General features: G+C 43.9%; 1 protein-coding gene and 1 long non-coding RNA gene across 3 annotated transcripts in view; one reads left to right on the top strand and one right to left on the bottom strand.

The window, feature by feature from the left end:
* dnajc8 (DnaJ (Hsp40) homolog, subfamily C, member 8) overlaps positions 1-5189 on the bottom strand; it is a 31960-nt gene extending 26771 nt beyond the window's left edge. Inside the window, exon 1 of the mRNA XM_041213432.1 lies at positions 5065-5189. Coding sequence (XP_041069366.1) covers positions 5065-5154 — 90 coding nt within the window. The 5' untranslated portion in view covers positions 5155-5189. The remainder of the gene's footprint in view (positions 1-5064) is intronic.
* LOC121291831 lies at positions 4541-23130 on the top strand. Of its 2 annotated transcripts, none has more exons than XR_005946088.1 (3): positions 4541-4621; positions 8530-8590; positions 22820-23130. It is a non-coding gene; the product is annotated as an uncharacterized LOC121291831 (long non-coding RNA). The 2 variants fall into 2 exon arrangements; XR_005946087.1 differs by having other exon boundaries at positions 8530-8672.
* Positions 23131-27910: the final 4780 nt, after the last annotated feature.

The following is a 27910-nucleotide window of genomic DNA, read 5'->3' as shown; positions in this document are numbered from 1 at the left end:
CCAAGATGCTTCACAGGAGCAACACAAATCAAAGTCTGAAAGCGATCACATAAGGAAATATTAGGGCAGATGATCATAAGCTTGATCAAAGAGATAAACTTAGGGCCTTGGCAGTTCAAAGCACAGCCAGTGTGGAGTAATTATAATTGGGAAAGTACAAAAGGGCAGAATTAAAAGAGCACCAATATCTTGGAGATCATAAAGCTGAAGGAGATTACAGAGATAGGGAGGGGCAAGGTAAGGATTTGAAAACAAGGATGAGAATTTTAAAATTGAGGCATTGTTTAACTGGGAGCCAACATATGTTAGTGGCCACAGGGGTGCTGGCTGTACGGGACGGTGCAAGTTAGGCCACATGCAAGGTTTTGGATGACCACAAGTATAGGGAGAGAGAAAATAACATGAGAGAGCAGCAGGGGTGCAGTGGAACAGTCAAGATTAGAGGAAACAAAGGCTTTCGTATAAAATAGATGCAATGACATTAATAAGATATAATCAGTTTGAAATACTACAATGCTGTGTAACTAAACATAAAGGCAAGTGAGAAGGAGAAAAAGGCTCTTTGTATAAGAAACATAAAATGAAGCACATTCAACAAGTGTAACATCCCAGTACTGAAGCAACAACACAATGTAACAGGGTGAGTGAGTCAACAAGTATAAAATAAGCAACGCTATTACATTGTTGGGGTAGACCCAACTGAGTTTCAGGCATTGCCGAAGGCAAAGGCTAAAACCAAAGCAGGAAACTTAATTACTGTGCAGAGCTTTTTACTAACTTTATATTGTGTTTGGATACACTCAGATTAGATATACTTCCAAATAAATATCTAGACAGAAGATCACTAGAGATTAAAATCGGGGTTGCTGAAATCTACCAATAAATTCCCAAATTTATCTTGAATCAGTAAAAAGATTTCTCTATTAAACTTGAAGCAAAAAAAACCCTTGACATTTTCACTTTTTTAACAAAAATCAGGTCTAGAGATAAACATGTGAACCATTCATGATGTTAGCACGTACGTTTCAAGCTGTATAAGCTGTTATGGGATTCTGTTCGGTGTGGCTATGTTTTTAATGTACAGCAGTTTAAAGGAAATAATGTAACATACCATGTGGCTTCTATCCTGCTCTACATGTACAGACCTACAACAAGTTGGATCTGCATGAGAGTGGTCTCCAAGAAATCGCCTCTTCGTCGAAGCTGAGATTTACCTGAGCCTGCGACAGTCTGAGTTATCTGTTGAGGTACAAACAACCTTACCCTACATAAATGCAGAGCTGCTTACACAAGTTGATGTAGTTTTGCAAACGGTATAGCCAATGAATCTTCTGATGTCTATGACGAGCACCTCATTGTTCAAAATCTAAAAATCCTACCACTACCACCATGTTGTGTTTACTTCACCCTTATATTAGTATTACAGAGTACTGACTATGCATAAGGGTTCAGTTAACACTTCAACTTGGTTTCTTTATTTAAGGCTGGCTACATATATATAGAGCTCTAGGTCTTCTCTGGACTAGTGCTCTCTTCAGATTGAGACACAGAGGGTAGAAGTCACATGATAAGTTACATCATTTTCTTTACTCTATTGTGCACTAAAACATAGCCACACCTAATCAAATCTTACAATATCAGTTGCATTGTGCACCTACTCTTAACCCATTCCTGTGTAGGAAAGAAAACAGAAGTTGGATGATATTGATATTTTTGGATCTGCTTTGGGTCTTATTGTAAGGACTACACGCTATACAGTGTGACGAAGATCAGTCTTTCATTCCTAGTTAGATATGGAGCAAGGACAGCCATCACTGGACACCATATCCTAAAGTATCCATTTGACTAAATGGCATTAAGCAGCACCTGCATTTTAAAAAAACGTTGGTTACGCATAGGTTAAGATCTGTAAAGAGGTGAGACAAAATACCGCAACTATCGATGGCTCTAGCAAAATAATAATTTTTTTTTAAACTCCTGAAATATCAAGATCACTGGGCTGATACCAAATGTGTCAAAACTTTCTACATTATGCAGGCATTTTCGATTCCAATAGTGAGCAGCTGTAGACAACAGTTAGTCAAAATCTAAACTTCAGTCAATAAAAACACTGTGCTACTTTTAAACAGTGGGAAGATGCACCATCATCGACATTTGCCAAGCTTCTCAGACATCCTGTCAAAGCACTATTTGTGACCCTCCCAACATTCTGACAGATGATAAACAGTAAACCCAGGAGATTGAAAACTGAGTTCATTCAATTTTTCCACAAATTTTAACAACTGTCTCACATTCCTCTGGTTGAAGGGGGTGATTTGCAAATTTAAGCTGAAAATAAATAATACTCTTCACAACATTCACACAGGTGAAATCTCATGCAACCAAATGCCTCGTGGATAAAACTCAAATTAACTGAGCCTCTCCGATAATGCAACAATCTGTGTTCGACTCACCAAATCCTGAAAGACCTGAATGTTGGGTTTTCTTCTTCAATAGTCCTATATAAGCCTACAAAGAATCAGTGGGCCCACTTGCTGTAGGTGTTAATCAGTACGTAATAAAATAAATGGACAACTGAAGTGCTGTTTTTAACTGACAACAGTCCTGATATTACAAAAACATATGTATATTGTTCCATCAACTGATCGACCAGCTCTGCTACAAATCATCTAGGAAATCAATAAGTCTATCAATAAGTTATCAATAATCTAATACAACTATCTGATTGCTGGAGCCTTGATGGCATGACTCACAATAGCACTCTTAGCTTGGAGTCAGAAGGTTCCAGAGTGAAGCCCTACTCCAGGAACTGATCACAAAATCGAGCAGATATTTAAATCCAGCATTAAGAGAACAACACTGTGAAGCCTTAAGGGCGTGATGAAAATGTGATAAAGTGCTACCTGTTATTATTGTAGGTGGGTGCATGGAGAGCTGCAAGATGTTAAATGCAAATAGATCAGCCATTGTAAGCACAATCAACTGTGCTGGTAGGAATCCTACCTGCTGAAATCAGAGCTGCCATTTCAAATTAAAAAGAATTGTTTCTCTCTCAACAAATGCTCCTGAGCATAACCAGAATTTTGTTATTTCAGATTTACAGCAGCTACAGTATTTTGCTTTTGTCATTTATAAGCTTCACAAGAGCTTTCAGATAAACTCTGGAGTCTTCAACTAGTCATATCAGTGCGCAGTATTTGCCTTTTCTTGCTTTGCTAAAGTAACAATTCAGAAGGCAATGGATTCAAGACCCACTCCAGGATTTAACCAACAGCCATACAATTCTAACAGTGCCAGAAGACCACATTGTCAAACATTCCTTTCTAATTCACCCATTGATTCAATCCTTTTCAGTGGATCTGGGTGTCCTCGTGCATGAATTGCTGAAAGCTAGTATGCAGGTACAGCAGGTAATAAGGAAGGCAAATGGAATTTTGGCATTTATTGCTAAAGGAATAGAGTATAAAAATAGGGAAGTGTTGTTGCAACTATACAAGGCTTGGTGAGACCACACCTGGAGTACTGTGCACAGGTTTGGTCCTCTTACTTGAGAAAGGATGTCGTTGCATTGGAGGCGGTTCACTAGATTGATTCCAGAGATGCGGGGCTTGTCTTTTGAGGAGAGATTGAGCAGTTTAGGTTTATACTCGCTAGAGTTTAGAAGGATGAGAGGAGATCTAATTGAAGTATATAAGATGCTAAAGGGGATAGATAAAGTAGACGTGGAGCAGATGTTTCCCCTTCTGGGGCATTCTAGAATGAGAGGCCATAGTTTTAGGCTAAGGGGTGGTAGATTTAAATCAAAGGTGAGGAGGAATTACTTTTCTGAAAGGGTCGTGAATCTGTGGAATTCACTACCTCAGAGTGCAGTGGATGCCAGGATGCTGAATAAATTTGAGACGACAAACAGATTTTTAATTAGTAATGGGTTGAAAGGTTATGGGAAAAGAGCGGGAAATTGGAGTTGAGGCCAAAATGAGATCAGCCATGATCGCAATGAATGGCGGGACAGGCTCGAGCGGCTGAATTGCCTACTCCTGCTCCTAGTTCTTATGTTATGTTATATAAAAGCATGCATTCATATACCACTTTTCACAACCACCAAACATCTCAAAGCACTTTAAGCTAATGAAATGCTTTTGAAGCGTAGTCGCTGTTGTACTGTAGGAGACACGCCGGCGCACAGCGAGCCCCCACAAACAGCAATGTGATAACGGCCAGGAGGTAATCTGTTTTTGCAGTGCTAACGGAAGGGAGAAATGTCGGCTAGGACGCCAGGGAGAACTCTCGCTCTTCTTTGAGAGGGAGTGGTGGGGGGGGGGGGGGGGGGGGGGGGGGTGGTGGCTTTCCACATCCACCCGAGGTGCCGGACAGGGGGCCTGGGTCAAATGGCTGATCCGAAATACGGCACCGGCAACAGTGTGCGGCACTCCCCTCGGTACTGCACCAGGAGGGAGGGGGAAGTGGGGGGGGGGGATGGGAGGGGGAAGTGGTGGTGGGGGGGGAAGGGGGGGGAAGTGGTGGGAGGGGCAAGGAGGGGAGCGTCAGCCCTGACGCTTGGAGCTGGAGTCTCTCTGCAGCCGGGACTTGAACCCATGGTGCATTTAAGACCGAGATTGTGGTAAGTGGGATCGGGGGGGGGGGGGGGGGGGGGGTTGAGAAACTCGTCGGCCACGATTGAATGGCGGGGCAGACTCAATGGGGCGAATGGCCTAATTTCTGCTCCTATGGCCTCCTATGGTCTCTTCTGGTCCACAGCCTCCTGGGTCAGCGCCGAGAGTGTTGAGCCACTCACACCCACAGCTCTGCTGTACCGCTTGCGACATCATTAAAAAATTTAGTCCGTGGGGTTACATTTAAAAGCCCAGCGGCGCAGTGAGGGCTCGCTCTGGCCTGGCCTAGCCCGCCCCCATTGCAAGGAGGATCTGTAGGCCTCAGGCTGCAGCTTCAAGAGGGAAAGGAAAGGGGCGGGAGGCCGCTCTTGGCGCCGAGAGGCCGGAGGCCGGAGGCTGGAGCCACCCCCGCCCGACCCCCGCGTCCCCGGCCCCGGCCGGCTGCCCTTACCTCGGTGAGAAAGAGCTTAAAAGCCTCCTCTCCGCCGGAATCCACCCCGGGGGCCAGGCTGCCCGACGCTGCTCCGCTCTGAGTCGCCATTTTGATTTTCCCCCCCCTGCAGCCGGGGCCCCGACCCGTCAACGCCACGTGACCCACGCCGCCACCGCTACCACCGCCGCCGCCCTCCAGGTGGCGCTGGTGAGCGCTGTCGCCTCAGATGATTGACAGGAGGCCAGCCCAGGCTTTTGGTGCCTTTATCCACTCCAAACCAGCAAGTTTGATCCCACTCTGCAAAGAAGATGCATCAGGCCAAATATAAATACATGACGCCATCGAGCCACATCACCCCTCAAGTTCAAAGATCTCCCTAGCAACAACAAATATCAACAAAATCCAACAGCACTTCATTATTCTTTCATGGGATGTGGCAAGGCCAATATTTGTTGAGCATCCCTATTTGTCCTTGAGCCGAGCGGCTGGCTAGGCCATTTCAGAGAGCGGTTAAGAGTCAGCCGCATTGCTGTGGAGTTGAGACCACAGCCGGATCAGCCGTGATCTTATCGAATGGCCAACCAAGCTGGAACAGCTGAATGGCCTCCTCCTGCTCCTATGTTCCTGTGGGTCTGGGGGAGTCACATGTAGGCCAGACCGGGGGAGGCTGGTAGATCTCCTTCCCTCAAGGACATTAGGTGAACCAGATGGGGTTTTATTTTGAATGACAATCAACAACGCTTTCGTGGTCAGCATTACTGAGCCGAGTTTTCAATTTCAGATTTAATTAATTGAATTCAAATTCTGCCAGCCGCTGGTAGTGGGATTTGAACCCATGTCCCCACAGCGTTAGCCTGGGCGTCGGATTACTAGTCCAGTAATGTTACTAAAATGCCATTGTCTCCCCCTCTTCAAGTGCTACTGTAAATGGTGAGTTATTTTTCTTCAGTTGAAAAAGCTTTGCCAACAACAACTTATGTTTATAAAGCACCCCTTAACGTAATGAAACATCCTGAGGTGCTTCACAGGAGCGTTACAAAACAGGAGCATTATGACACCAAGCCACAAAGGGAATATTAGGTCAGACGACCAAAAGCTCGGTCAAAGAGATAGGTTTTAACACAAGAACTAGGAGCAGGAGTAGGCCATTCAGACCCTCAAGGAGCATCTGAAAGGAGGAAAGTGAGGCAGAGGGATGGAAAGAGTTAGGAGGGAATTCCAGAGCTTGCCGCCTGGGAAACTGAAGGCGCAGTCACCAGTGGTGGAGCAATTGTGATTGGGTATGCACAGAGGAAGGGTACACTTGCCTTGGAGGTGGAACATCAAAGGTTCACTGGATTGGGGTCATGGGATGACGGGGTGGTATTATGTAGAATGGCTGAGTAAATTGGGCCCATGGTCTCCAGACTTCGGAAGAATGAGAGACGATCTCATTAAAACACGCAAGATCCTTAAGGGGCTTGTCAGTATAGAAACCGAGAGGTTATTTCTCCTGGCTGGGGACTCTGGAACATGGGAGCGCAGCCTCAGGTTAAGGGGTCAGTCATTAGGACTGAGATGAGGAGAAGTTTTTTCACCCAGAGGTTTGTGAGCCTTTAGAATTCTCTGCACAAGAGGGCTAAAGATGTTGCATCCTTGAGTAGATTCAAGACTGAGATTGATCGATTTTTGATCTCTTGGGGCATCAAGGGGTATGGGGAGGGGGCAGGACCTGAGGTAGAAGATCAGTCATGATCACATGGAAAGGCAGAGCAGGCTCAGTGGGCTAAATGCACTACTCCTGCTCCTAATTCTTATGTTCATATCCTCCCCTTTTAAACACCAAGTTGCATTTATTTGGTGTCTTGCCTTCAGTCTGGAAGAAGTACTGACTGAGGTGAAGAGGGGTGAGAGAAAGCTTGTGAGGAGCAGAAATGCCAGCATAGACCTGTCGGTCCAAATAACCTGATTCTGAGCCCTACACCTGGTGTGACAAACCTCAAGATGAATGGGCACCGAGTGAGGATGGAGAGGTTAGCAGAGATGGCTGAAAGCTTGGTGAAGGAAGTCAATTCTAAGAAGGTTCCTAAAAAGGGAGTGGGGAAGGTGAAAAGAGAGGGGTGTAGAGTGGGTATTACAGAGCATAGGGACTGACCACAGTTACCGATGATAGGGGGAAAATGTGGGGTGAGGCACAACAGAGTTAAAGGAATGGAGTGTATGGAAGAAGTCACAGATTTAGGGAGGAGTGAGGCCATGGAAGGATTTAAATGCATGGATGATTATAAATTTGAGGCATTGAGATACAGGAGCTCATGTATGCTGACAAGGACAGGGTGAACAGGATTTGTTTTGGATTCAGGCTTTAGAATTCAGGATGGCTGAAGTTTAGGGAAGATGGGAGACCAGTCAGGAGAACATCAATGGGGTTTTCAGCAGTGATTGGAGTGCAGTCAGGGCAGAGGCAGGTCATGTGTTGAAATAAGCAGTAGGAAGTCAGTGGTCTTTGTGACAGAGTTATGAAATTCAACTTGGCATCAAAGAAACCGTCGGTTTGTAAAGGGTCTGGTTCAGCCTGTTAGTGGCCAGGGAGGGGGATGTTGTTGCTGAGGGTGTAGAGTTTGTAGCAGGGACAAAAGATGATGCATTCAGTCATTCCAAAGCTTAGCTGCAGGATGCTATGCCTCTATCTAGATGGGCCATCAGATAAGATGCCAGATAGCTCAGAGGCAGCCATAGCGTCAGGAGGAATGTTGAACAGGTAAAGCTAAGTGTCATTAGCATTTATGTGTGCGCTGACTCCATGCCTGCAGTTGACATTTTGTGAGGTGGCATAGAGAGGAGGAAGGTGTGGTGGAGTTGGGGGGAAGGGGGTGGCTGAGTAAGGATCTTTAAGGGACTCCAGATTTGATGGCGCAGGGCTGAGAAGGGATAGCATGTCAGTCCTTCAAAACCCTTGAACTCTACCATCTAGAAGGACAAGGGCAGCAGATGCATGGGAACACCACCACATGCAAATTCTCCTCCAAGTCACACAACATCCTGACTTGGAAATATATCGCCGTTCCTTCACTGTCACTGGGTTAAAATCCTGGAACTCCCTCCCTAGTAACACTGTGGGTGTGCCCATATCACATGGACTACAGCGGTTCAAGAAGGCAGCTCACCACCACCTTCTCAAGGGCATTTAGGAATGGGCAATAAATTCTGGCCTAGCCAGTGAAGCCCACAAAAAAAAATAATTTTTTCAAAAAGGTCCAGGATACACTCCTTCTATGGGTCCAAAGTAATGAAGACAAGTGGCGAGGCATAGAAAAGAAATTCCAGAGTGGAGGACTAGATGAGGGCATGGTTGCCAAGAGTGAGGTGAGTTTCCACAAGAGGCTAGTTGGAGGAGAGCAGAGGTCTTAAAGGATTGTAGGGTTGCAAAAGGTAACGAGTGGTAAGATGAGACCATGTTTCTGGGAACTGGACTGACCAATCCTTTATCCCCTTCACCACCAGGTCAGACTGTCTGAAGGCGATGGTTTGGAGCGACCAGGGCATGCGCTAGATACTGGAAGGAGTGAGTAGCTACGGCCAAACAAAAATTTGGGCAAGTGGGAGCAATGCTCCCTCTCCATTGTGGATAGGAACCTAATCATCAGGTGTGAGGCACTCTTGGTGTTGCTATTCATGGCACAGGTCTGGCCCATTCCTCACTCCTGCACAGTGGCAATCACCCAAGCCATCTTCCACTTTATCTGCCGGTCAAAAATATATCATGTTCGCAGGGAGACCATGCACAAATCTCTAGATAAAGGGGGAAAATATGTGCCCAACATCGCCCTCATCCTGATGGCCACCTTTGTGTGTGGCTGCATCAAACTGTGCATAGATGCCAAGTTTCACTATGTGCTGAGGTTCTACCTGTCCCCGGTGTTGCGAAGGATGGGCCTGGCCATGCTGCCATGGAACGCTCCAAGTAGTTGGACCGTGCCGTACCACCTATCCCTCATGGAAAAATTGATGCAGAGATACACCTTTGACCACAAGTCCATCAGACGGTGGTCTATGTGTAACATCTTAGATGCTCTGTGGGAAAAGGAGATGATGGATCCTGTCGGATGGTTCCTTCAGCAGGCTGTCAAAGTCATTTGGCAGAATACCTCATCACCAGAACTTTCAAACAAGCACCAAGATGTAGCTTGGCTGGTGGTGAGAAAGGCTCCCCAACAGACCCTTCCTACAAGCCTGGAGTTCCCCCCCGCCACCACCCCGCACACAGCCCTCAAGGTGGCTGTGGTGGGGAAGAGACCGTTGTTCACCTCCTTGTGGATTGTGCCTTTGCAAAGAAGACCCGGAGAGAAATGCAGTGGTTTTTGTCGAGGTTCATCCCGAGTAGTTCTGTGACACAGGACTCTGTTCTCGACGGGCTGTTCCCAGGGGCACACACCGAGACAAACATCAACTGCAGATGGAGGATCATCAACTCGGTGAAAAATGCTCTTCAGTCTGCCCAAAAAATATTGGTCTTCCAGTGCAAAGAGTTGTCCCCGACCAAGTGTTGCAGACCGGCACATTCCAAGGTCCAGGATTATGTGCTGAGGGACACACTAAAGCTTGGGGCAGCCGCTGCAAAGGCCCAATGGGGAAAGGTCACAGTCTAAGGCCTTTCAGCCATAGTGCACCAAGGGACTGGGAGTTGTATAGATCCCTTGGCTGTATGACTCGCAATTGTATTGAAGCACCTCAGCATGATCTATGTAGATAATTTGAATATTATTCACTCTCTGTAAAGACCATTTTGAAATGTTTTGTAAAGTTCTTTTAGATGTTTTATGAATGAAGCATATTTTTCCAGAGAAAAGGAAGGGATTTGAACACAAGGATTAGAATTTTAAACTTGAGGTGCAGGAGGATTGGGAGTTAGAGTCGGTCAGCAAGCATGATGGTGATGAGTGAACAAGATTGGATATGGGCAGCAGTGTTTTAGATGAGCTGACCTTTATAGAGGATGGAGAATGGGAGACCAGCTAAGACAGCACTGGTATTGTCAAGTCTTGGAGGTGACAAAGGCATTGGTGAGAGGCCTGGCAGCAGACGAGTTGAGACAGTCAATGATACAGCAATGGAAGTGGGTGACCTTTACAATGAAGCTGATAAGGAAGATCAGCTTGAGGACAAAATGTATGCCAAAAGTGTCAGCACTTCAGAGGAGATGAGAGAGACAAAAAAGGAGCGGAGAGACAGATTTTTTTAAAATAGCAAAAATGGGTCAAAACAAATGCATCATACTAAATAAAAAGAAACAGTTCTTGAAAGTAAAGGATGCAAATACGTGCAGATCAATTCTGAACCAGCACAAACCAGCTTTCGGAAAAGTCAAAGTAAAGGAAGGACCTACGATTCCTATAACATTTGGGAAAATGAGATTGTCGATTCTATCGGATGGTTCCCTGAGCAGACTGCCAAAGTCATTTGGCAGAAGGCCTCATCACCAGAACTTTCAAACTAGCACCAAGACGTAGCTTGGCTGGTGTTGAGAAAGGCCCTCCCCATCGGATCCTTCCTTGTAGTGGAGAAGCCTGAGTCAGTGGCCAGGGAAGCTGTTAACAACAGTAGCAAGCAAGCTATAGAGTTTGTGGGCAATCAAAATCTATGTTTTAATTGGAGGAAATCGTGGCTTATCTAAAACTAAATGTTGGACAAGTAGTGGATGGGTTAAGCAAGTTGATGGAGAAGCAGTGTTAGGTGTTGTCAGTGTATATGTACAACCTCTTCCCATATTTTTGGATATCATCAAGGGGTAACAGAATAGACTTGGACTTTGGTTTGGTAGCCTTCATGGTTGAATAGCCTGCTTGGCTCACACACTCGGTCAAGGTACCGGTATTCCTGTGAAACCATACTCCAACAAGATTCAACAACTTTAACACAGAAAGGGATACAAATTGGAACATCCAATAAATAAAGAAAGACTTGCATTTCTATAGCACCCTTCACAACCTAAAACGCTCCACAACCAAAGCAGTTTAGAGCCAACTATGTACTTTTGAAGTGTAGTCACCATTGTAATGTAGGAATGTGCAATTTACCCCCACCCCCAACCTTAATGTAAAATCTCAGCTTGTGAAGATAAATATGCTGTATGTATTTAACCAATGGGGGTCAAAGCCATAAGACCACAAAGGATACGCACTGCGTTTGCGCTTCATGAACCCTCATTAAAATTCACTGCAGACTGATGGACTGAAAGTCTCAAATGAGTTTGGCAGTCTCGGTCCAAGTCATACTGGGAATGGCTCCTAAAGGAAAACTGATTACATCGCAGAAGAAAATTACATGATGGTTGGTGTAGAAAATGTAATAGGCTCAAACCGATACATTTCAGGGTGCTCCTATTTTTGTTCGTTCATGCGGTGTGGGAGCCGCCGGAAAGGCCAGCATTTATTGCCCATCCCCAATCACCCCAGAGAAAGTGGTGGGGAGCTGCCTTCTTTAACTGCTGCAGTCCTTATGGTGAAGATACACCCACAGTGTTGTTAGGGGCCAGTTCCAGGATTTTGAACCAGCATGGAGGAAGGAACAGTGATATCATTCCAAGTCAGGATAGCGTTTGACTTGGAGGGTAATGCTGAAGCACATCTTTGGAGTAGAGCAGAGGAATCTTTACTTGATACTTAACCGTGCTATGCTTTACCTGTAAGTGCTTTCTGCTAATACCGAGCGCCTGAATTGGAGAAAAAAAATCTTCAGCAGTTTCTTTGCTTATTACAATGAACATAAAATGTCAGAGAAAAGTTTCCTTTTTCAGATACTTCAAGGTTCATAAGTATCCATTTCAAAAACTATAGCTCAATAGTAAGCGCTTACTTGTATCGACATGGCCATATCTGGAGAAAACTACACTATCAGAAAAAAGATACTGTATTTCTTGGCACTAGGATTGAATACAATTTGAACAAGTGTCAATGTTTTATGTAGTGTCCACAAAATTTGTAAGAAGAATTCCACTGGATAAGTCAAACCAATTCTCGGTGAAGGAATTTGATTCATGCTCAATGGTACCTGGAGCAACAGGCTTTAGAATTTTAAAGATTTTGAGAACATTGGATTTTTTTCATTCAGTAGAAGTTGGGGGAGGAAATCAGTGTTTCCTAAGTTGGAGGATCAGCTGGTAATGTGTGAGGTAAGGCCATGACGCAATAATCATAATAAGTTGTGCATGGGGTGGGTTTGATGAATGACATTTTTCACTCAGGGTTTTCTTGTGTTCTTGTGAAATACTTGGCAATTTTCTCTCTCTTCAGGCACCATGCCCTCAGAGGGTGTTCGCAACCTTAAACCTCCATGTTATTCTTGCTATAGAGGCATGGATCATCTTTTTTTGTGGTACATTAAGCCAGTTTGTGAGGCTCTTTAGAAAGATCTTTATTTGTCTATCTCAATCTATTTACCATTGATCTTCACCATCAGCCTCAGGCTTTCTAGATCATGGTTTCTTATGACATGCCCCAGAAATTTCAACTGTCTCTTCCAAATCTTAGTCGGCAGAGTTCTTTTGGTCTCAGATTTTACTAGCACCTCTTCATTAGTCATGTGACTTGCCCAAGGTATCTTCATTATTCACCTCAAAATTCACAACTCTGCTGCTTAATTCTTCTATGCATTGCTTCACTGATCGTCCAACACTCACTTCTGTCTGTAAAAATTGGTTTGATATAGCATTCCAGGATTCTCAGCTTTGTTTCCATAGCTAATTTTCATCGGTCATTATCTTTTTAATTTTTTGAAATGCATCTTTGGCCATTCCAATCCTTATTTCTTGGTCGTACTTTCCATCCAATGTTGACATACTTCCTAGGTAACAAAATTGTCTACCTGTATGACCTTTTCATTCTTCACTGTGATCTTACACTCTGGTATGATTTTCTTTTTGGACACTACTGGACATTTTGATTTCTTTCAATTTATGCTCAGCCCTTAACTGAAGCCATGGCTGGCTATGACTCAAGCAAAAGGAACTTTCTGGCATTTAGAACAGCTATTATCTTGTTATCTCTAAAGAGGTGCTAATGACCCCTGTGACTGTAGAGATCAAATCCAAGGGAATTATACAAAGGCCATTTATATTTCTAAGGCCAGGCCCAGCCAACAAAGATAACCAGTCTGTGAGGACAAAGGACTTTGAAATCTCTTTTGAAATTATTAATAGTTGAAACATTAACCATCCCAAAAACCCAGACTAAGGAATATACATTCTTTGTCCAAACCAGTGGAGAGGTGGGAGTCACTTGACCCTCCCCCATCCCCCAAGGCGCTGAAACCTGTAATATTGCCTTGTGGAGCTACACAGCTCAGACTGCCATCATCCATCAACCAAGCAGCAGCAGAACCAGAGCTCTGTCCACATTTAAAATGCCTGACCCCCATATACACTGTTTCTACTGGAACATTTGTACCAGGGCCTAGAAGACTAATTTATACCTACATGCCCATCTCATCGTGGAAGTCATCTCTACTGGAAAAGTGAATTATCCAACATCAGTCATCAACCTGCCAACTCTGAAAGAATACACCATTGGTCTTTGATTCTGGACTCACGTGAAGCAATAATTCTTACCTTCTCTGTGGTTTTTGCCCTGTACCTCTTTCCTTTCCCCATCCATCTTTTATTGCGTGAATATATAGAGAGCTATGTAGCAACACCCCCTTCCTGCATTTTGAGTGTGTGTAAAATAAACTAGCCCTCTGATTTTACCCTATCTTGAGTTTGCTGTGGAGTTGTTAGTCGAAATTGGATCACTCCAAGACTGAGGGGTTGGGGAAAATATGTCACCACTTATAAAGGGGGAAATCAAAATCAAAACACCTTTCTGTTTACGGATGGTGGTGAGACAAGAAATTAAACCCCCTCCTGTCTATAACACCTTTCTTCTCACTTTCACTCACTACTGTGTCCAAAACCTTTTGCAATTTCCCTTCAGAGTCGGCAGTAAGAACATCAGCGTATCTTATCATATTAAAGTTTTAACGTCCAATTAATAATCCAGAAAGGTCTTCATTCTCTCTAAGAATATTTTCACTATACAAGCTAAATAAACCTGGGAAGAAAACACATCCCTACCTGACCCCTTCTTTTGATCTTCACAAAATCATTTAGATCGTTCTCAACTTTTACAGCTGCAGTTTGTTCCCAATAAAGATTTCTTATTGCTCTAAGATTTTTGCCATCAGGATCAAAAGACTCTAACATGCTGATCAGTTCTTCATGTTTCACCTTATCAAATATGATCAATAACACGCACAAATACATTTTTTTTCATCTCCATGGCTCTTTCTGATAGCATGTGTACCATAAAAATAGCATTTCTCATTCCTCTATCTTCTACAGAACTACATTGATGAGCTCAAATTTCTGGCTTAATCCTGCTCCAGGCCCTGTTCATCAGTACTCAAAGAAAGATCTTAGTAACATGACTCATCAGGCTGGCTTTTTTTTGGGAGCACAATAAATTTTGGCTTACTTCTTCTGAGATTCTCCCATGTCGTAAACTTCATTAAAGATGAGCCTCAGGGTGGAATTTCTGGTGCCTGTTGGTGTCAGGCATCACGGCGGGCGTGAGTGGACAATATAGCGGGAAGGTCCAAAATCGTTTTCACAAGGCCGGGAGACCTGTTTACAATCATCTGCTCTGCCTGTCGATGATGGGCCACCTTTTCCGGCTGCCTGGAACTTCATTTTAGTACATCTGCCTATCATTATAAACCCTGCTCGCCGGAATCATTCCCCCCCCCCCTCCTCACGCTGGATCATCCAGGCACGGTCGGTGTGATTGCACGTTGACGTGTTTCACAATTGAACATAAGCGACGTGCACCTGGTGGGCTACACTTCGCTCGGGACTTCGAGGTTTGTTTACCTACCTTGCTTCGGGCAGCACTCATAGTCGTCAGCGCCAGGCTTCGCAGACAGCACCACATCACTTTTAGGGGGGCTCTGGGGCAGGTATCTACCTACCAGACTAGCCGTAAGGCAGGGGTGGCTTTTCAATATCTGCAGGGCTAATTTGTACCATAACTAATGCTTGGGGAAGGGGCACAAGTGGCCTCGGGCAAGGGAAGAGACGGGAGGTCAAGGGCTGTACCGGGGAAGGGGGGTATTCCAGGGTCTGTTTTGGGTCACAAGTTGATCTGTGAGTGGCCTCAAGATGGTGAGAGCTGAGGAATCAGTCTCCAGAGGAGATGAGGCCAGGTGGAGATGTGAGGATATGTGTGAGAGAGTGAGTGGTGATGTCCCTTGAGCTGGCAGTGAGTGAGATGCCAGTGAATGTGTGATTAGCTTGTGAGTGTGTGAGTTTAGAGTGATGAGATGGTTGCCTTACCCTGGAGGCACAGATGAGATCATTCATCCTCTTTCTGCACTGGATGGCTAACCTCTTCTGTGCAGCTTTGGCACTGACCACCACTGACTGCCACCACTTCCCAAGCCGGAGTGGTGACATTGATGGGCCTCCTGCTAGAGGACATCACGGCGGGCTCCAATGATGTCCAGAAGGCATCCCAGGGATGTGTCACTGAATCAGGGGGGCTGTAGTCTTCTTGTCTTTCGGAGGCCATGTCTTCTTTGCAGTAGTCCTGGGCTGGAAGCATTGAGAGGTGTATGTGTGGCTGCTCTTCAAATATGGCACCCAGTGTGAAGAAGTGGCGAGGTGATGGTGTGGCAGGAAAATTGGAGGCAGCCCGCCAGCGCAATGGCGTGTTTCCCAGGAACACATGATTAATGAGGCGGGATTGGGACAAAATGGTGCAAAAGCCCACCATTGCGGCCAGCGGGTAGAACAACATTTCTCCTGCCTGCTGCTGCATTCAGTGCAAATCTGGGACGATTCCACCCTCAGTTTATCTGTTCCAAAGTCTTCTAAACTTTTAATTTGTTCCACGTCTATTTCATCTGGACCTTCAGCTTTATTGTTTCTCATTTTATTTATTGCCGTTCTTACTTCATTTTTCATGATTTTTTGGACCATCCGTGTTCTTCTTAATTATTGGATTTTCTTCTTGTCTCTTGTTCTTAAATAAGTCTTATATATATTCCTTCCATCTTGTAAGCACTTGGTCCCTTTCCATGATAACTTCCCCATGTTTCCCTTTTGATGCATCCCCCAGATATATACCCAAAATTTCCTGTGGTTTCCCTCATGTCTTTATGCATTGGTCTTGAGTTTTTACAATTGTCTATTCCTTCACATGTTTTGTTCAACCACTTTTCTTACTCTTCAACACATTTTTGTTTGATCCTTTTATCCAATTCCTGATCTTGGCAATTGTTTAATGTTTCTCCGGTGGCTGTCCAATAGTGGCAAACAACAATCTTTTTTGAATGTTCCCTGTTTATCAGTCTCTCATGGCTCCCTTCTGTTTTCAGGGGGAAAAAATGTACCTTCTAGATATTGGGAAGTTCTGACATCTGCTAAAGTTGTCTTGCTACATGTGCTCACTACAGGAACCTTCTTTCTGTATTCTGACTTGACCTCCCACATCCTTTACTCTCTATAACCAGAATATTCAAACTTTAACAGGCCACCCCTCTTCTCTTTTCTAGTGAAGAGAAAATGATAAATAGAGTCCTGGGCAAATCTATCCCATTAAAAGCAAGGACAAACTAGCTAATATTGAGACCTTTGGATGAAGGAAGAGATGTGGGGAAAACTGAAACTAAGGAAAATGCCTCATGTTAAGAACTTTGAAGCAAAGGAGAAAATCGCAAAGGGGAATACGAAAACGTCAGGAAAGATGTCAAAAAAATTAAGAGGGCAAAGAGAAACTATAAAATTAATCTATCAAGGAATATAAAAAGAAATAGTGAAGTATTCTATAGACATATAAGAAAAGTAAAAATAGCCCCAATGTATTTGGCCACTAAGAGATACACATGATAAACTCAGAGGTATTGACAGAATTGGCAGAAGTATTAAATAATTACTTTGCCTCACTATTTACCAGGTAAAATAACATGGGTGACATGACATTAGAAGAAGAGATCAAAAAAGATATAAAGAAAGGAGGGAGATAATTGATAAACTAATCAAATTTAGAGAGGATCAAACCCCAGATCCAGATGGAGTGAGCTGCACAATCTGTAACCTCATGGCCTGGCATACCCCCCAATCTACCATTACCATCAAGCCGGAGGATCAACCCTGATTCAATCAAGAATGGCGGAGGGCAAGCCAAGAGTAGCATCAGGCATACCTAAAAATGAGGTGTCAACCTGATGAACCTGCATGCCAAACAGTGAAAGCAGCATGTGATAGAGCTAAGCAATCCCACAACCAATGGATCAGATCTAAGTTCTTCAGCCCTGCCTTATCCAGTCATGAACGGTGGTGGACAATGAAACAGTTCAGTGGAGGAGGAGACTCCACAAATATCCCCATCCTCAATGATGGAGGAACCCAGCACTTCAATGCAAAAGACAACGCTGAAGCATTTGCAACCATCTTCGGCCTGAAGTGCCAAGTGGATGATTTATCTCAGCCTCCTCTGGAGGACCCTAGAATCACAGATGCCAGTCTTCAGCCAATTTGATTCATGCCACATGACATCATGAAATGACCGGATACTGTAAAGGCTAGGAGCCCTAATTACATTTCGGCAATAGTACTGAAGACTTGTGCTCCAGAACTTACCATGCCCATAGACAAGCTGTTCCGGTACAGCTACAACACTGGCATCTACCCAGCAATGTGGAAAATTGCCCAGGTATGTCCTGTCCAGAAAAAGCAATACAAATCCAACTGGCCAATTACCACCCCATCAGTCTACTCTTGATTATCAGCCAAGTGATGGAAGGTGTTGTTGACAGTTTTATCAAACGGCACTTACTCAGCAATAACCTGTTCACTGAGGCTCAGTTTGTGTTCTGTCAGGGCCACTCAACTCCTGACCTGATTTTAGCATTAGTCCAAACATGGACAAAAGAGCTGAACTCCCAAGTTGAGGTGAGAGTGACTGCCCTTGACATCAAGGCAGCATTTGACCGAGTGTGGCATCAAGGAACCCCAGCAAAACTAGAGTCAAAGGGAATCAGGGGGAAAACTTTCCACTGGTTGGAGTCATACCTAGCACAAAGAAAGATGGCTGTGGTTGTTGGAGACCAATCATCTCAGTCCCATCGCTTCAGGAATTCTTCAGTTCCCTAGGCCCAACCATCTTCAGCTGCTTTATCAGTAACCTTCCTTCCATCATAAGGTCAGAAGTGGGGATGTTCACTGATGATTGCACAATGTTCAGCGCCATTCACAACTCCTCAGATACTGAAGCAGTCCATGTCCATATTCAGTAGGTCCTGGATAACATTCAAGTTTGGGCTGATAAGTGGCAAGAAACATTCATGCCACACAAGTGCCAGACAATGACCATCTCTAATAGAAGAGAATCTAACCATTTCCCCTTGACATTCAATAGCATTACTATCGCTGAATCCCCCACTATCAACATCCTGGGGTATACCATTGACCAGAAACTGAGCTGGACTAGCCATATAAATACTGAGGCTAGAAGAGCAGGTTGAGGCTGTAAATTCAGTGGTGAGTTACTCACCTCCTGACTCCCCAAAGCCTGTCCGACATCTACAAGGCACAAGTCAGAAGTGTGATGGAATCGTCTCCACTTGCCTAGATGAGTACAGCTCCAACATTCAAGAAGGTCAATACCATCCAGGACAAAGCAGCCTGCATGATTGGCACCCTATTCACTACCTTAAACATTCACTCCCTCCACCATCGATGCACAGTGGCAGCAGTGTGTACCAACTACAAGGTGCACTGCAGCAACCTTGCTCCAGGTTTCTAGAGTCTCCTTTTGCAGCATCTTCGAAACCCACAATCTCTATCACCTAGAAGGACAAGGGCAGCAGATGCATGGGAACACCACCACTTGGAAGTTCCTCTCCAAGCCACGCACCTTCCTGACTTGGAGATATATCGCCGTTCCTTCACTGTGGCTGGGTCAAAATCCTGGAACTCCCTCCCTAACAGCACTGTGGGTGTACCTACTCCACACAGACTGCAGTGGTTCAAGAAGGCGTCTCACCATCACCCTCTCAAGGGCAATTAAGGACAGACAATGATTGCTAGCCTAGCTAGTGGCACCCACATCCCGTGAAAGACCATAAGAAAAATTAAACTAAGTTAGGCAAGATGTAGCAGAGGCACTATTACACATATATATTCATTAGGGAAGAGGACTGATGGACAGCTAATGTGATTCACATATTGAAAAAGGGAGATAGAACAAGTCCAACAACCTATTGGTCAATTAGGGAGGTGCAATAGAAAAACATTTGCAAGTGAAAATATAATAGAGTAGTCAGCATGTATTCCAAAAGTGATGCTTGACAAACCTTATTGAATCCTTTGAAGAAGTAAGAAAGCAGAGATAAGGTAATGCTGAAGATAAATATATTTGGATTTCCAAATAATCTATGATAAGGTACTGCATAGCAGAGTCTCAGCTAAATTAGAACATGCTGGGCAGGATTTTCCCTGCAGGCTTCTCACTGCTTGCTGGCTCAAATGGGAGTCAGATGGCCACACTTTGTGGGGAACAGCCAATAGATAGAAGGTCCTACAGTTTGAAAGCTGCAGCGCAATATCATGGCAAGTAAGTGAGGGAGAGGGAGGCCTTCTCTCTGCAACTTTTTCAAATTTAAACTAAGAAAGGGCTTTCACTCCTGGCCACCACTGAGGGTGAGTCCCGATCCACAGGGCGGCCTTCAGCTACTGCTGAAACCAAGCAGGCAGGAATGACTCCAAACCTGCCTGGAGTGCCGGTCCCTAGCTTAGCTGCCAAGAGGCTGCCTCCAGACAACTAACCTCTCCCCTGCTAGCTGCAGGAACCTGGAGGCTGACTGGAACATTCACAGTAGGTCTTTTAATTAGCCTAGTACCCATTGTTTGGAGGTGGGTAGGCCTGCTGCTCTTCCCCCAGCATCCCCCCCATCCCCACCCCATCCCCACCCCCACCACCCAACACACTTCAGGGAAAATGGGCAGGGGCAAGATGGAGCTGGGGAAATTGTACACCTGCCGTCCTCTGTACCCGCCCCCAGCAGGGGTAATCCAGCCTGTCAAATCGGAGGCGAGTGGCAGCAAGGGTAGCAAGTTGGCTATCCTAGATTTGGTGGGTGGACCCCAACTTCACTTTTAATCACTGGATTTCAATCCATACTGGTAGTGTGGTTGTGTTTGTCTGTGTGTCTGTCTGTGTGTGTGTCTGTGTGTGTGTGTGCGTGTATGCGTTTTTGTATGTGTGTGTTTGTGTCTGTGTGTGTTTTGTGCATGTATGTGTTTTGTGTTCGTGTGTGTGTCTGCGTGTGTTGTGTGTGTGTGTCTGTCCATGTGTATGTCTGTGTTTGTGCATGTGTGTATTTTTGTGTGTGTGTGCACATGTGCGTGTTTTGTGTGTGCCTGTGTGTGTTTTCTGTGTTTGTGCGTGTGTTTTATGTGTGTGTGTTTTGTTTGTGTGTTTTTGTGCGTACATGTGTTTTGTGTATGTTTTGTGTGTGTGTGTTTTGTGTGTGTAAGCTCTTGTGCGAGTCAAGTGAGGGCAGGGTCAGCTGGAAAGAAATTCTCCTTCCCCTGTCCCATCATGGTCAAATACCCAGCCAACAACTTTGACCCATGGATATTAACCCATTGGCGGGCTGGTGACATGCATGGAATTGTACTCAGCAAGGAGTCAATGTTTTCAATAGAGCAGAAATCATAGAATCATAGAATGGTTACTGCAGACAAGGAGGCCATTCTGCCAATCGTTTTCATGCCGGTTCTCTGCAAGAGCAACTCAACTAGACCCACTCCTCCATAGCCCTGCCATTATTTTTCTTCAGGTGCCTACCCAATTCCCCTTTGAAAGCCACAATTGAATCTTCCTCCACCACTCGATGTCACTTTGGTTCTTTTCTTTGCCCACTGGAAAAAGGATAGAACTGTGGCACCCTCCCAAAATTTCATCAACATCAGCACATTTCCCAAGCACAGTGAGAACATTTTGTCAGTGTTTTAAGGAGGCTCATTTTAAGGAGGCGGTTTATGGAGGACAATTTGCAAACGTTGTCAATCCACCTGTGGAATTTGTAGAAGCAATGGGGAAACAGTGCAGGAAATATTTATTTATAACAGGCAGCAGCAGAAATGACATGCTAATGTGTCAGCCAGAATGGAGAAATGCAGAAATTAGGACTCGAGACATTGCTAGTAGCTTACAATGTGTCCAGCCCTACCCACATCTAATAACCTTGTCAGATTCCTGGGATCCTTTCTTGCATCCCTCGACCTGAGCAGGCTGCAGGCCCCAGTTTCAAAAACCTGTCTTCTTAGAAAGGAAACCCTACAATTCAATGGCTTCCAGAAACTGAGCCAATTCCAGAAATGATCCAAGAAATCTTATCAATACATCCAGACCAAGAGGAATTTGAGACACTGCGACCTTGTCCTGGAGATAAATTGTTTACATTTTGCAAGACAACATAGGAAGGAAAACTATGCAAAGGTGTCAGATATCATATAGATGGATCTTGTTTTGCCTTCCCTGAGCATTGATTCTCTTACAGAGCTATAGTTGATAGGTAGGAAAGTAAGCTGTGAAGAGGATAAAAAGAGACTACAAAAGGGTGTAGAAAGGTTAAATGAGTGTGCGACGATCTGGCAAATGGAGTATAATGTGGCCAAATGTGAAATTGTCCATTTTGGCAAGAAGAATAAAAAGAAACACTTTAGCTAAATGGTGAGAAATTGCAGAGCACTGAAAAGCAGAGGGATCTGGGTGTCCCGGTGCATGAATCGCAAAAGGCTAACATGCGGGTACAGCAAGTGGTTAGGAAAGCAAATAGAATGTTATCATTTATTGTGAGGGTAATTGAATACAAAAGTAGGGAGGTTATGTTTCATTTGTACAAGGCACTGGTGAGGCCACATCTGGAGTACTGCATACAATATATGTCTCCCTATTTCAGGAAAGATGTAAATTCATAAGAAGCAGTTCAGAGAAGGTTTACTAGACTAATACCAGGAATGGGCAGGTTGTCTTATGAGGAGTGATTGGACAGGTTGGGCTTGTATCCTTTGGAGTTTAGAAGAGTAAGAGGCAACTTGATTGAAACCCTTAAGATCCTGAGGGCACTTCACACTCACTTGAGGAGCAGGTGGAGTCAGAGAATGCCCACGGCGCCAGCAGTCGGAGAACTGCTGGAGACCAGGATGAAGCTCAGTCGAAGGCTGATGATGAGCGTCTGGAATTGTCCATTCGGTGGCAGATGCTGGATGTCCAGCGAGATGTGCGGCAGGATCTGGCGGAGATCTATGAGAGTATGCATGCAATGATCTCTGTGTGGAGGAGTCCATGTGGAGCATGAGCACTGCGTTGATCCTCATGGCCAAGCGCACTGCACCCTCCATTGAGAGTTAAAACCAAGCTTAACTCTTAACTTATTTCTTTTACAGCTGTGGGACATTATGTATGCTTTTTTACTGTGGCATGACCATACTATAATTACCTGGATTCCCATAAGGTGTAAGTAAGCAGTGATCTAAAAGGCTAACAGTTATACATCCAGACCACAGTTGAGACATCAGACTAACTATAAGCAATGTCATAGTGGAGATACATGTAAAGAACCTATTTTTATTTTTCTTGGACTGTGGCTTTAAAATTGGACTGTGGGCTTTAAAACTACCATTGCTGCAGTTGAAAGATATGTTCACTGGAACAGGATGAGGAATATACAATGTTGCTATCTCCTGGAACAGAGTCTGCCAGTTTGGACGTAATAGTGCTGGAAAGGGGTCCTGAACTAAGGGGAACTACACTGCAACAATATTTTAATTGGCTCCTGATGGGGTGACCAAGGTTTTGTGTGATAGCAGTGAGCAGAGAGATCCTAGCCTGCAAGGAGAACACACCTAAAACCTCTCTCTCCTTTGAGTGTAACATTCCATTAAACCTACAAGGCTAGCTAGCTGGCTTTTTCTTTATATCTCTGTAACCTCCTCTCTCTGAAAAAACTCCTGTCAAGAGGAAAAGGGGAAAATTACCAGTCGAGACATTGAAAAGCAAGTTTTCAAACAGTGATCTACAGACTGAAAGTGCTAGAAGACCACCTTGTGTTATAAACAACAAACTGCAAGGAATTTGGGAAGACATCAATCAAAATCAACCTATCTAATCAAGTACTCCAGGTTGGTGCTATTGAACTGTTTTCACTCGCCCTTAAAATCCATGTTTTGTATGTTTTATGTGTGTGTGTGTTTGTGTAAAGAGGTTAAGAAGGGGTAGAGTTTAAGTTATAGAGTTAAAAGTTAGCAGTTCATATTTTTTTCTTTTGCCACTGGTTATGGACAATTTATTTAATAAACCGTTAATTACTTGTTAAGTTTACAAACCTGGTGCTCGTATTCTGTTAACCTAAATCAAACAGTTAGGTAGAACTGGGCAATTTGGTGGTCTAATCAAACTTTTCACACTTGTTGCTGCTCAGGGAGCAGTGGGGTTTGATATTACAGCGCACTATCCCCCAGTGAGTCATGACAACATCCAGACCACACTTGGGATGTCAGACTAACTATAAATAATGCCAGGGTGGAGATCCATCGGGAATACAAATAAATGTAATATTTAAAAGTCAGTACTGTATTGGCATTGGCACTCTTGAGATCCATAGTTAATATCCAGTCACTTCTTGCCTGACCACTTGATGGTGCTGTATACAGGAAGAGAAATACATCAAATCAGTACACATGCAAACATGTCACCTCTTAAATTGATGAACATCAATGTTAGATTAACTCATTTTAGTTAATAATGTACAATTCATATTCGAAAAAGAAGTGCATTTGGCAATTGAACATTGCCTGCACAGATTTTCAGTTTGCTAAGCTGTAAATGCATCTTCAATTATTAATTTTGATGGAATTTTAAAAAAAGTTACAAATGCATGCAAATCGTAATGAAACAATTTCATTGTGATTGCATGTTCTGTACAACTATTTATCTATATAAGTAGTTTTTTTTCTGGGATCTAATTGAAATTTCAAACTATCTAGTATTTAGGGGCAATTTAATTTCTCCTCTCTTGAAGATACTGACTCATACTGGTCTCTGTGTGGTCTCTGATTAACGTGTGGTCATGCAAAAATCAGGATCCTGAAGTCAATAATTATTATTGTTAAAAGAAATCTAGAAATCCAGGTGGGCAGAAAAACAGAAAATGTAAGAAGTACATAGTGCATATATGAACATATAAGAACTAAAATCAGATTCGTGTTTAGATAGGATCCTTCACTAGAAACTATCATTGGTCTTGGACGTTCTGTAAATTTTCATTCAGGTTGACCCTCTTTCTTACCCTGAAGTGGTTTATATTCTTCCCCTTTTAAAAAATTGTTTTTTAAATTAGTGTGCCTGGACTCTGGTGGATTGACAAGGGCATTCCAGGGCATCAGTGAGTTTCACATATTCCTATCCATTTAAGAACAGAAGAAGTAAGAATTGGAGTAGGCCATTTGACTCTTCAAGATGGCTCCATCATTCAACAAGATCATGGTTGATCTTCTCTTCACCTTCCCACACTATCCCCATATCCCTCAATTCCCTGAGCATCCAAAAATCTCTGACTTATACTTAATTACCGAGCATCCTTGGCTCTCTGGGTCCTCAGTCTGCCATCAGATTCCTGTACTTATCTGCATTTGTTGATATACTAATGTTATTTATATTGCCAGACACTAGTAAAAAGAAATTCTGCAAATGCTTGCACAGCTTCCCTTTGTCTAACTGACATGGTCTTTCGGAAGTTAAGACGGGGGGGGGGGCGCCAGGATGGTTCTGTTATGTACAGATATGGTAATCCATGAACTTAGAGAAAACTCAAACACACCAGTACACCTACAATTGCCTTAGCAACCTACAGGTTCAGGTTTGACATGGCCTATGGAGGTGGTCACTCTGGATGCCTGCCTCTGCCCTGCAACATGGTCCATACCTGAATCGTCGTGGAGAGGCTGTGTTCCACTGATACAGTTGAGGCCTTCCATGATTGGTGGACACATATCACTGGGTGCAGTTGCATCTTGGATGTTCACCATAACACTAATATTTAATTATTCTTTATTATTAAAGAAGAAGACTTGCATTTACACAGCTGTTGGGATTTGGACTCTATATTAAACCCCAGAGTAAGAGCATTCTTGTCGGAGAATAACCTATTGGCCAAAAAGGACAATCACTAATTTAGAATGCAAACTAACACAGTTCATTGGACAACAAAGGTTAATACAATAAAAGGTAATAACATTCCACTAGTTGAGGCATGGCATGATGTCTTCCCCATGGATCCCAGGACTTCAGGGGTCTTCTCTTCTTCCTGGTTCCTTACATCTGGTTTCTTGGTTCAGGCATTCTTTGAAGTTTTAACTTGTTCAACTTGACTGTAACATACATACGAAACCTCTTTTGCAGCTTTAAAACTTCAACTCTATTTCCCAGTCTACCTTAAATGCTGTAGCTGCATGTTTCACAGCTACTTGCAGAAAGCTTTTCTCTCTCTCTCTCTCAAGCTGAAAGCAGCATCCTTCCAAAGACTGTTCACTTTTGCTTAAGGCAATTATTTGAGCCCTAATACTGAATTCCAATCTAATCTGGATTTCTCATGGCAAACCCCAACACTCTGGTTATTCCACTAGTCACTTCTGGATTGTTACAATAACCCCAGCCTTTGACAATTTAGTCACTTTTGGATTCTTACGGCAGTCCCCAACTATGACAATAATAGTCACTTTTGGATGCGATGTCTTACGCAATTGCTAACTTCCTAGCAAATGCCCTACTGCTAATTCCGAACTTTCTCTCCCAGCGAGAACCCCATTAGCAAGTGTTCTGAAATAAAACTGAGATGCGAAGGAATTTCTTCACCTCAGAGGATATTGAATGTCTGGAATTCTCTATCCCAGAGAGTTGTGAAGGCTAGATCACTGAAAGCATTTAAAGACGGGGTAGATAGATTTTTGAAATATCGGAGAGTGGAAGGATATGAGGAGCTAGCACGAAAGAGGAGTTGAGGCCTGGGGCAGCTCAGCTGCAAAAGGATTTAGACAGGTTAAGTGAGTGGGCAAAAATTTGGCAAATGGAGTATAACGTGGGTAAATATGAACTTGTTCACTTTGGCAAGAAGAACAGAAAAGCAGTATACTATTTAAATGGAGAAAGATTACAGAACTCGGTGGTACAGAGGGATCTGGGTGTCCTGGTACATGAATCACATAAAGTAATATTGCAGGTAGAGCAAGTGATTAGGAAGGCAAATTAAACATTGGCATTTACCACAAGAGGAATGGAATATAAAAGTAGGAATTTTTTACTACCGCTGTACAGGGTCTGGGTGAGACCACATCTGGAGCACTGTGTGCAGTTTTGGTCTCCTTATTTGAAAAAAGATATAATTGCTTTAGAAGCAGTTCAAAGAAGGTTCACTGGACTCATTCCTGGGTTGAAGGGATAGTCTATTCCCCTTGGAATTTAGGCCTATACCCCTTGAAGTTTAGAAAAATGAGAGCTGATCTTATGAAAATATATAAGATCCGGAGGGGACTTGATAGGGTGGATTCCCGGAGGACATTTCCCCTTGTCAGGGAGATTAAAACTAGGGGAAGATAAAACCAAATACTGCCAGATGCTGGAAATCCAGTTAAAAAATCAAGTTGGCTCTAAAGTGTCATATGGACTCAAAACATTAACTCTGTTTCTCTCCCCACAGATGCTGTCAGAGTTTGTCCAGCGCTTTTTGTTTCTTTTCTAGCATTTTCTGTTTTTATTGAAAACTAGGGGACATTGTTTAAAAATGAGAGGTCTCCCTTTTAAGACAGAGATGAGGAGAAACTTTTTCTCCCAAAGGATCACTGGTGTGTGTGATTCTCTTCCCCAGAAAGCGGCGGAAGCTGTATCTTTGAATTTATTTAAGGCAGAATAAGATTTTTGGTAAAGACAAAATAAAAACAAAATTCCAGCAATTGCTGGAAATCTGAACCAAAAACAAATAGTGCTGTAAAAACTCAGCAAGTCTGATAGCCTCTGTGGAGAGAAAGGCAGAGTTAACGTTTCGAGTCCTTATGACTCTTCATCAGAACAACAGAGTAAGAATTTTGATAAAAGCAAAAAACTACGGATGCTGGAAATCCAAAACAAAAACAAAAATACCTGGAAAAACTCAGCAGGTCTGACAGCATCTGTGGAGAGGGATATAGTTAACGTTTCGAGTCCATATGACCCTTCAACAGAACCGAGTAAAAATAGAAAAGAGGTGAAGTATAAGCTGGTTTAAGGGGGGGGGGGGTGGGACAGGTGGAGCTGGAGAGTGGGACAGGTAGAGCTGGATAGAGGGCCAGTGATAGGTGGAGATAGCCAAAAGATGTCCTAGACAAAAGGACAAAGAGATGTTGAAGGTGGTGATATTATCTAAGAAATGTAAGTGGCATTAAGATTTTTGTTAGTCAAGGGTTATGAGGGGGGGGTGGCGCAGATAGGAGAGAGGAGTTGAGATCACAACCAGATCAGCCATGATCTTATTGAATGGTAGAGCAGGTTTGAAGGGCCAAATGGCCTCCTCCTGCTCCTGTCAAGATTGGCTCCAGTAACTAGAAGCTGCCTATGGGCGGGGCTTGATGGTGGGCGGGTCTTGGTGCCCACTGCTCCCTGGTTGGCAGGTGCTCAGGCCCACGTGCGTGGATGGGGGCGGGGCCACCCCCGTGATTGACAGTTGTTCGGAATCACGCGGCGTACACCTCTTTCTAATTGACAGTTGCTCGGGCCCAAGTGTGTGTGTGTGTGTGTGTGTGTGTGTGTGTGTG

The sequence above is a fragment of the Carcharodon carcharias genome, chromosome 19 (genome assembly GCF_017639515.1).
Source record: "Carcharodon carcharias isolate sCarCar2 chromosome 19, sCarCar2.pri, whole genome shotgun sequence".
Lineage (NCBI taxonomy): Eukaryota > Metazoa > Chordata > Chondrichthyes > Lamniformes > Lamnidae > Carcharodon > Carcharodon carcharias.
This window is presented reverse-complemented; position numbering and strand designations above follow the sequence as displayed.